Raw genomic sequence first — 10,980 nt, 5'->3', positions numbered from 1 at the left:
TGTGGCTGTAAATATGATGTTTTCTTTCATTTATAACTGTAAGTTTCTGCAAGTAAAGTTTTTGAATGTTAAAGACATGGGTTTGATTTCCAGATAAGGATGTCCATTAGATATACAATTTGAGCTTCTTAGCTTTGATTTCGCTACTCTTACTTCAACATGGTTATGGTGGAAATCAATATTTAGTATCATTCATTGGTTTATAGTTATATAATATAGATCAGGGGTAGGCAACCTAAGGCTCGGGGGCTTCTCAATCTGGCCCGTGGGCAGTCTGGGAATCAGTGTGTTTTCACATTAGTAGAAAACACATTAGTGTCCTTTTATTTAAAATGCATCTCTGGGTTATTTGTGGGGCATAGGAATTCGTTCATATTTTTTCCCCAAATATAGTCTTGCCCACCACATGGTCTGAGGGACGGTGGATCGGCCCACGACTGAAAAAGGTTGCTGACCCCTGATATAGATTGACAGATGACAGATGATAGATAGATAGATGATAGATAGATGATAGATAGTTAGATGATAGATAGATAGATATAGACAGATAGATCCCAGAGACAAAGTCTAATTTCTTCAGTCTGTCTCTTCCCCTCCTGCTACGTCTTATCAGAGGCCGGGTGGAGAAAGGGAAACCCCCCCCCCCAAAGTGGAAGGTTCCAGCCTTGCAACAGCTTCAAAGGTGGTTACAAAACACCGAGCACGCAACTGACATCACCCTCACAGGAATTACTGTAAAGATCATCTCCTGTCTTGGTCAGAGGAAGTCGATTGTGCACGCCCTCCTCATCCTGAGGGGCAGGTTTCGTCATCACCCTTCAAGGTGTTCGGTTTGCAGAGATATCTCTGAACCCTTAACTGCTGATTGCCACTTCCCCCTCTCTTGTTGGCCTGCTCCTGTGCCTTTAAACACCACCCCAGAAACATAGGGATGCCGCAGGTGAAGAGGCCTTGTCTTGTGGGAGAAGCTTCAGCTACCAAATGCCACGTGTCTACCGTGCCAACTTGAGCAACAAGGATTGCACACCTGCTACTGTTGGGCCCGTGTCTTGTCTTGATAATGGACTGGATTACAGCCAACAAACTGAAGCTCAATCCAGATAAGACTCAAGCTCTGTTGGTGGGTGGTTCCCTAGACCAGATGGCTGGGAGGTTGTCTGCTCTTGATGGGGTTACACTTCCTCTGAAGGAGCAGGTTTGTAGCTTGGGGGTCCTCCTGGATCCTCTGTTGTCTCTTGAGGCTCAGGTGGCCTCAGTGGCCTAGAGTGCCTTCCATCAGCTTCAGCTGGTGGCCCAGCTGCACACCCCTATCTGGGCAGGGACAGCCTAACTCCTGTTGTCTATGCTTTGGTAAACTCAGGGTTAGATTACGTGTTTAGACCTTTTAACCTCCCCCTTAAATAAATTCACTCAAATTTTGGTTTGGTTTTTGGCAGAATTTAGGCCACAACTTTATTGATTACAGAAAGTGACTGGTTGCATAGGCTCTGGTTCGACAAGCTCCCTGCACCGTGGCAGGTAGTGCTGACCAAGGGTTCCAGCATAGGTCAGCCAAGGGTGAACACCTGGATAAGCGGAAAGCCGGGAACAGACTATGTCCACCACCCAGATGTCCCCCTGGACTCAGGCACAGGCCCACAACCCCTCTCAGGGTTGACCAAACCATCGAGTCCCTGGATTCCTTTAACAGAATACCCTTCACATAGGGACGGTGAGAGCGTTCTCCCATCCCTGTCACCTGAACCAGAGCCTATCCGCAACCTTACAAGTTGTGACGATTTGCTACGCGGCAGGCGAAACCCAAATGGCAACAGTCAATCAGCCAAGTGGGGAAAATTCCTGCCGTGCCCCTGTCCCAATGACAGACGACACACGACGGCACAGCAAGGTCAAGCGCAACAAGCCCTAAAAGTAGGGAGAGGTGGGTGGGTGTTCCGATGCACTGGCCCAAAGAGGAAGCTCAGGGTCACGTGCATGGGCATATATAGGTCCCTCGATCTGTTTGGCTAGCATCCCATTGACCCAGCATTGAGGGACCTACCAATAGGGTGCTGTGGGTATCCAATCATACCCACCCACAACACAGGGTTTGGTTGTCAGGTCGCACCGCAACACATGCCCTCTTTGAGGGAGGACACAGTTTACTGCAATTTACCGTGAAGACGGTTCAGAAACTTCAGCTAGTGCAGAATTCAGCGGACAGGTTGCTCACCGGAGCAAGATGGTTTCAGCATATGACACCGATCCTTGTCTGACCACACTGGCTGCCAATAAGTTTCTGGGCCCAATTCCAAGTGCTGGTTTTGACCTATAAAGCCTTAAGCAGCTCAGGACCACAATATCTCAAGGACCGCCTATTTCCATATGAACCTACCCGGACCCTGACATCATCTTCCGAGGCCCTTCTTCATGTGCCTCCTCCATAGAATTGATGCACCACGCTGGGTTCAGGACTGAGTACCATAATATACAACTTTCAGATATCGTCATACCTTAGGAATTTGTCTGTACCTACGGTACCTACTGGCGTTTATTTACCAAAGCCAGACTAAATGTGTTTCCCTCGGAAGTTCTAAATGGCGGGCTGAGAGGCATCCCCTATCGGAATAGGCTTTGTTTATGTTCCCAGGACATCGATTGTACGAAGCATATCCTACTGCATTGTGGGCAATATGAGCAAGCAAGGGGTTAACTGATCAAACCCCTACTGGCAAATTTGCCAGGAAAATCCAAAGCCTCCCATATTAAATATCTTTTGGAAGACAGGTCAAATTATATTACACTGGCCGTGGCTAAGTTTCTTTCGGAGGTTATAAGAAACGAAGATGATTATGCCCTAGATAAAACAAAATGACTTCCTTGGTTTCTTCCATCTGTCTGTCTGGTCGTTTTAACTGTATCTAGTTTTGAAATTGTTTTGTGGGTCTTTGGGCCGCAATAAAGTTTTGGTGATGATGAGTACCATAATAAATAAACCTGACAATGAGGTAGGGCACCCATACTAAGTTTTATTTTTTAAACACAGCAATGTAGTGCAAACTCCTCCTAGTCTTTTCCGCTTTCTGATCTTCCCACCAAGTCCATTCCAGTTTTCTACCTGTTGAAGACTTCTCCCAGCTTTAAATCTTGGGAACTTTAGTTCTGTGATTTCCCTAAGAACTACAGCTCCAAAGAAGGCACACTTTAGAGATTCTTAGTGTACTCACAAAACTACAATTCCCAATATTGGGTGCCACAGTTTTTTGGGGGGCACCAGCTTTCACACTTTTACGCAGGCGGTTTGTTTTGCTGCAGGGAAGGTAATCAGTTGTAGCCTTTTTCCTAGATGAGGAACCCCGTTTTCCTTGAAGAAAATCCTCAAGTATCTCATTCGTTGGCAAGCACCTCTTGGATCCAGGAGTGGTAGTTGCACACTGTTGTGTACACGCCAGGTTTGTTTTTCTGGGCACATCCGGCACCCCAGGACACAACGCCGGTCAGTTTTCCATTACACACCAGAGGCCCACCAGAATCTCCCTGCAGCCAAGAGCAGACAAACAAAACATGACTGTCTGAACTAGAATAAGGGGAGAAACTGAGACACACAAGAACACCTCTCTCTCTCTCTCTCTCTCTCTCTCTCTCTCTCTCTCTCTCTCTCTCTCTCTCTCCTTAATCCTTCCCTCCATAGGAATCAAGCACATTTCCCCGCAAAATATTAGTTATTTGTGTAGCCGAAGCTGTTACAAAAAATAAAATACATAAAATGGAATAAAATAACGTTACACGCTTAAGATCATTATTGAAGCTGGACACCATGTCAGATAAGAGTTTGCTCCCCTAAAGAATTTAACTTGTCAACTGTACAAACTTTTGTTCTTAAAATTACCGCTCTAAAGGCAAGGTAGGCCATAAGAATTAGAGATGAATCTGTCGATTTTGGTTTCTCTCACTTTCCCACTTCTCTAATCCTAAATTGAGTTTTCCACGTTTTGGAAGCAATTTGCAATAATAATAATAATAATTCCTAGAGAAAACTGGTGAGCTTTTTAGCGCAAATTTCTCCTAATGTACTTTTTTTGCAGTTCTGACAAATATGCACACTTTTTGCAAGCCGTTTCCCCTAATATAATGCTATTTTCAATGCTATTTTCACCAAAGCGTGCCTTTTAATGGACACTTTGTGTGCATTTTTGTTTGGACAAGTGCAGCACAAAATTCAGAGACGTGCAAACTTCGAAGGATAACTGCATTACAGTTCCCGTATTGCTTTGAAAGGCACAAATTAAGTAGTTTCTCATGCAAGGAGAGGAACATCAGAGAGATAGTGTGAGTGTGGTTCATGATGAGCTGATTTACTAGTTTCAAGGAATGGATCGAGAAGTGATGTGCAAATGGCTTTAGATACCTGTTAGGTCCATAAATTACCATACAGGATATATTCAACAAAAACAAAACAGCGACAATTTGTTGTTGACAAAGGACAGCTGGACATATAAAGGGCCCCATTACCTGATTCTGTAGCTTAGGGCCTCATCAAACCTAAATCTGGCCCTGCAGACAGGGTTTCTCCTTTCCCCCCTTCCCACCCCCCCGAGCTCAAGAAACCCAGTTTCCCTCTTACCTGGCAAGAGTCTTTGCCGCCCTCTATGTAGCCAGCGCAAAACATGTTTTTAGTGATGCGGCCAGGATAGGAAGTCTGGCAGGCAGAGGAGGACAGAATCGGCAACTTCAGGCATTGCAGTTTGTCTGGGTATTCGACTGGGGAAAGAACAAAGGTGCGCCTCAGTTAGGGATGGTGTGAATCTGACCTTTTCGGCTCCCCGGTCGTAAGTTCAGCTCTTCACAATTCCAAGCCAGTTTGCCACTGTTATTATTTTGTAAAGAAGGGTCTCAGGGCAATATCTGGTACACAGGCTGAGACCCTACCTGCCCATGGACTGTCTTGCCAGAGTGGTGCATGCTCTGGTTATCTCCCACTTGGACTACTGCAACGCGCTCTATGTGGGGCTACCTTGGAAGGTGACCTGGAAACCACAACTAATCCAGAATGTGGCAGCTAGACTGGTGACTGGGAGCGGCTGCTGAGACTATATAACACCGGCCTTGAAAGACCTGCACTGGCTCCCAGTACGTTTCAGAGCACAATTCAACGTGTTGGTGCTGACCTTTAAAGCCCTAAACGGCCTCGGCCCAGTATACCTGAAGGAGCATCTCCACCCCCATCGTTCTGCCCGAACACTGAGGTCCAGCGCCGAGGGCCTTCTGGCGGTTCCCTCACTGTGAGAAGCCAAGTTACAGGGAACCAGGCAGAGGGCCTTCTCGGTATTGGCACCCGCCCTGTGGAATGCCCTCCCACCAGATGTCAAAGAGAAAAACAACTACCAGACTTTTAGAAGACATCTGAAGGTAGCCCTGTTCAGGGAAGCTTTTAAGGTTTAATAGGTTATTGTATTTTGGTGTTCTGTTGGAAGCCACCCAGAGTGGCTGGGGAGACCCAGCCATATGGGCAAGGTATAAATAATAAATTATTATTATTGTGAGGGATAAACGCCGTACCTCCTGAAGTCCGAGTGTTCCCCCAGCCTGAGACGAGGCAGTCCTCTCCTGCGCTGGGGCAGCTTGGGGAAATGTCAATGGGCTGGACAAAGGCGTTGAAAGTGACCGGCTGCGAGAGTTTGATCAACATGAAATCGTTGTCCGTGGTGCGCGCATCGTAGCCAGGGTAGCGGATAGCTTTCTCCACCTGGATGTGCTGTTCAGTACCTTCCTCCTGGCTGGTGTCATGCTCCCCGAGGTGGGCCATGAGAGTTCGGGGGCTGGAGAGAGAGAGAGACTTTGTTGTGAACTCAGAGTGATTCACAGTAAACCTACTCGAGAGCAAAGAAGGACCAAGCCAGAAGCAGGCAGGTTGTGGTTTTAACCCGGCTTCAACCTGTGCTCCATCCAGAACCTGTGTTTTTAAAATCACGGCTCAAAATCACGCCATCAAAAATATTTTGAAATCACACCATCAAAAATATTTTAAAATCACGCCATCAAAAATATGTAAGAGAGCATAAGCAACAAAGAGGGGCTCTCTGAGCCTGCGCAGAGTGCCTTTCCTGCGCCACTACTTCATACCTGCCAAGTGCCCCAGGAAAAATGGGACACCCTAATTTTTTTCGCGCAGCAGCCAGCCTGCTTATATAGAGCTCCACTACAATGCAACAGTAACCATTTTGTGTAACTATCCAATCACTGAATGTCGCTTTCAATCCCTTATTTGCATATGTGGACCTGAGTGAAAACTATCTACAGTATCCCTCTGCTGGCCCAGGGTGAAAACTTCAGTACATAACAAAAAATATATTTTGCTATCACCTGACCCACTGGGCCAGCCAAAGTCCTCTCTGATGCCTTATCCAAATAGCGTCCAGCATGCATGGCAAGTTTTCCAATCGGCAGATTATTGTCTTTTAAAGAAAAGTTATTTGAATGTCTCCCAGTTTCTTTATGGGAAGCAGAGAGAGCAATATGGGGTGTGACTTTGAAGCAGATTCTATGAAAGTTCTGGACCCAAAATTGTTGTTTTCTTAGCATACACATCTGGCTTTCCCCAATATACTGCCAGTTCTGTAACTCGGTTGAATACCCCTGCCAAGCCCTTTCTGCCCCAAGGAGTCTGCAATATAGCCATGCTTGCTTTTTAAAGAATGATCCATACAAACCCATCGACCCTACACGTTAAACTCACGTTTTGTAGCAATGGGCAGCTGAGATGACCCAGCGGTCATTAATGAGGGAACCACCACACCACCGGTAACCGGCACCGTAGGTTAAGAAGACTTGCCAAGGCTGGGAGTGAGCCGGACACTCGTACCCGGCGATGATCTTATCGTCGTCATTGTAGCCTTTCAGTGGTGTAGCTGCTGCAGGAAGACAAAACAAGCGTGTACCATCAGTGGAGACTGGGGGTTGCCAGTTCCTTCCCCTGACAGGGGCTCCTGTGCCTTAACACAAATGGCAGGCCTTTGTGCAGCCCAACAGGATCTTGAGAAGCCTTCAGATTTTAGGAGTTGTCTGGAACTGGGAAAGGAGATGGGTTTCTCAAGCAACAGACAGGTCACAGCACATGGCGAGTGTGCAATGTTTTGCATGCCCCACAAGTGTCCTGGAAAATCCCAGACACCCCGTTTGTTATCACGAGAGAAATGATATATAATGAGATGAAAAAGATGTTGAAATATACATTTATTAAGAAACCAGAAGGGTTTTTACTTGGCATTGTAGGAGATGATATAAATAGACAGGACTGTAAGTTGTTTTTATATGCAATGACGGCGGCAAGAATATTATTGGCACAAAAATGGAAACAAGAAGAACTACCGACGAAAGAAGAATGGAGGATGAAACTGATGGACTATGCAGAGCTAGATAAACTAACAGGAAGGATTCGAAACCTGCGGGACCAGAGATTCTCAGAAGACTGGAGTAAATATACGAACTATTTGAAAAGTAATTGTAATGAACAGATTACACTAGTAGGATTGCAAGAAGTTTTGTAAGGAAGATTATGTGAAATATTGCAAAAAAGACTATGAAGAGAATTATTAGTTAATGATAATTAAGAGTAATAGAAAAATTAGGAAATGCAGAATAAGTGATAAAAACGGAAAATCACCAGAGGAGCTGACGGAAGTCAAAAACATTGTATAAGATAAGAAATTATGTTATATGAATGTTGGAACGATATGTTAAAAAACCTAATAAAATATTTTTTAAAAAAGAAGAGAGAACGGCGGTCATTTTGGTTGCCGCGACCTTGCATGATTTCTTGTTGCAATTCCCTCCCCCACCACATGTGCGCTTTTTCGGGGCCGCGATCTTGCACGGCGATCTTGCACACACACGTTTGTGAGCACGGTGCCTTAAAAAAAACACCCACCTTTTTTTTGGGGGGGGGACCATGTTGTGAAATTCTGCGAGATCGCAGCGACCAAAATGGCCGCCATTCTCTAGCAATGAAAAAACAGGAAGATGTTGCCTCAGAAGATGTTGTCCTGGATTTTGCCTTCAAAGTGTTGGAGGGTATGAAACTATGGAGGGGCTACAGATGAGTGGTGGGCAGAAATACAAAGCTGGGGGACTGAAACTGATCAGCGATGGAGATGTAAGGAGGAGGACCCACATACTCAGTGACTACTACTAGGCTAGCCAAGATGGCTAGGCTTTACTCCATGGTTGGAAGAATGAGTAGGCCTCTGCATGCCAGTTGCTAGGAATCACAAGTGAGAAGAGTGGTCTTGTGCTCAGATTCCTCTCGAGAAATTCCCATTGGGGCATCTGGTTGGCTCCTGTGGGAACTGGATCCTGGCTGATCCAACAGATGTTTAGATATTCTTAAGAACCACATCTCAGCTTTGGCTTGAGACACCCAACAAAACCACAACCATGAGCTGTAGGTCTGTAGCCAAATGTGCAAAGTCCTTAGCCTCAGGCCACTTAGCTGCCCGAGTCATGGAGGGGGTTCCCATGACCACGTTAGACTCATGGGCATGCAGTTCCATCATTATTATATATAGCATAGTTGTTGTTGTTGCAAAACAGCAGATCAATCCCTAATGCTCTCTATAGGTGAAGGAAATTGAAATTGAATTGAAATACTTTATTGTCACTTGTACAACTTGTATGCAGTGAGATTACACGAGCACCCCCCACTCAGCTCTCTTAGTCTTAATTCCCCTCATTTACTGACGCACACCCACCAAACCTGAAAGTCAGTTGCCCTGTTGTTATCTTTTCATCCAGCAGCCTAACAGCCCACGGACAGAAGCTGTACTTTACCCTGTTGGTGCGACTAATCATGCTTCTATATCTTCTGCCTGAGGGCAGGAGATCAAGAAAGTGCCGGCCAGGATGTGAATCATCCCTGAGAATTTTCCTCACTCTCCTGAGGCAATGTTCTTCTGCTATTTCATCCAGTGGAAACACGGGACAGCCCATAATATCTTGTGCTGTATTCACCACCCTCTGTAGGCACTTCCTATCAGTTGATGTCAAACCAGCGTATCACACCGTGATGCAGTATGAAAGGACACTTTCTATTGTTGACCAGTAGAAGGAGATCATCAAATGTTTATTGACATCATTCTTTCGCAATATTCTGAGGAGATAGGGAATGCCCCTATCTGGCAGCATTGCCTCAGATGTTAGGAAGGGGCTTGGACTAGATGACACTTGGGATCCCTTCCAAATCTACGATGCTAAGCTTCAGCATCTTAAAAAGCAGAGACATCACCTTGCCAACAAAGGTCCGTATAGTTAAAGCAATGGTTTTCCCAGTAGTGATGTATGGAAGTGAGAGCTGGACCATCAAGAAGGCTGATCGCCGAAGAATTGATGCTTTTGAATTCTGGTGCTGGAGGAGACTCTTGAGAGTCCCATGGACTGCAAGAAGATCAAACCTATCCATTGTGAAGGAAATCAGCCCTGAGTGCTCACTGGAAGGGCAGATCCTGAAGCTGAGGCTCCAAGACTTTGGCCACCTCATGAGAAGAGAAGACTCCCTGGAAAAGACCCTGATGTTGGGAAAGATGGAGGGCACAAGGAGAAGGGGACGACAGAGGACGAGATGGTTGGACAGTGTTCTCAAAGCTACCAGCATGAGTTTGACTAAACTGCGGGAGGCAGTGGAAGACAGAAGTGCCTGGCGTGCTCTGGTCCATGGGGTCACGAAGAGTCGGACACGACTAAACGACTAAACAACAACAACAAGCTTCAGGAGAGAGAGAGAGATCTTACCTGCCACACCCAGGAGAACTGCCAACAGGAAAATCGCCATTGTGTCACAACGAGAGAGAACGGTGGTCATCCTGGACCCTTTATATTTTAGCCATCGCCTCCCCTTATCTCACAGCTGCTCAGTTGACAGGCCAAAAATAGAAAGAACAGCCTCCACTATCTACGTTTTGAGGGAAATAGTTATCGGTTCCACCTGACACATTCCCTGGATGGGAATTTTAAAATAACCCAGAATGGCACACCCTGTTCTAAAAGCAGTCAAGGTAACATAGGCCTTAAAGCAAAGAGTTCTTTCTTCCTCCTTCTTCTGCAGTCCGTTCTCAGCACTCAGGCTTCCATGGACTATTTGCCTTCTCTCTCACAAGCCGCTATTTGGATATTTGAGACCTAAGGGTGTTAATGGCAGCCACAGCTGGACAGAGCAACCAACTGAGGCAACTGAGGCAAATGGAGTTTCGGATCCAGGAGATGTTGGGTTCTCCTGGCTAAACTGGGGCTGTGCTGGTGTAAATTCAGCTGGCTTAAACCCCTCAAATGGGGCATCCGGGAGGACTTGCGCCAGTTCCAATCCTCCCTCACTTCAGCCATGTGGACCTAGTAACCTATGAAAGAGGGTAGGGCAACTGTGGCCCTCCAGATGTTGATGGACTCAGGAGTACCAGCTTGGCTCCGCAACTGTGGCCTTGGCGCCGCAATCTGTGGGTGCCCGGCCCCTTCGTGGGGAATTTTGTGGGTGCTCGGGCACCCAGAGCCCCATGGAGCTGGCATCTATAGATGGCCTCATTTGTCACCTGGGAGATGGAGCAAACTTGTTTTCACCTGCTCTGGGAGTCCACGTCATGTTTCATGCCACACACAACACTTCACTCCGATTGTGATGGTGAACAGGCCGGCTGATGTGAGCAAACAAAGCTATTCGCAGTCAGCTGCCGGCCTTGAATGTTGCTCCACGATCAATGAGCCTCACTCAGGCAAGACACCTCACTTCCCCCCGAAGGTTGGACTGTCCTGCCATGACTTTTAATAAGTACAGGTTTTTGTCCCCGCGCCAAAGAAACGGAAAGGGTCAAGTTTATTCCGACCGCAATTAAATTACTAGCGCTTAATGGGTTGCTAATTTCACCGAAGGACAGCTTGACTGGCAACCCTGGCGCGGAAACACAAGGACAAGCTTGTTTGCCAGCAGATGACGGTCTGTGCTTGGCAGGTGAAGTTTCT

At 46.5% G+C, this 10,980-nt stretch overlaps 1 protein-coding gene across 2 annotated transcripts; it reads right to left on the bottom strand.

Moving 5' to 3' along the window:
- Positions 1–2,988: 2,988 nt before the first annotated feature.
- Positions 2,989–10,980, bottom strand: LOC310768954 (trypsin-like). Of its 2 annotated transcripts, XM_083627932.1 has the most exons (6): positions 10,554–10,980; positions 9,763–9,922; positions 6,716–6,890; positions 5,539–5,798; positions 4,604–4,740; positions 2,989–3,516 (listed from the first exon to the last, which is right to left on the bottom strand). In XM_083627932.1, the coding sequence occupies exons 2-6, from the start codon at positions 9,830–9,832 to the stop codon at positions 3,367–3,369; spliced, it is 792 nt and encodes a 263-aa protein (XP_083484058.1). In that variant the 5' UTR covers positions 9,833–9,922; positions 10,554–10,980; the 3' UTR covers positions 2,989–3,366. The 2 variants fall into 2 exon arrangements, with proteins under 2 accessions (XP_083484058.1, XP_083484057.1); XM_083627931.1 differs by lacking the exon at positions 10,554–10,980 and having other exon boundaries at positions 9,763–10,540.

The sequence above is a fragment of the Podarcis filfolensis genome (assembly GCF_964270895.1).
Source record: "Podarcis filfolensis genome assembly, chromosome: 8".
NCBI lineage: Eukaryota > Metazoa > Chordata > Lepidosauria > Squamata > Lacertidae > Podarcis > Podarcis filfolensis.
The sequence above is the reverse complement of the archived record's forward strand: the minus strand, read 5'-3'. Positions and strand labels throughout refer to the sequence as shown.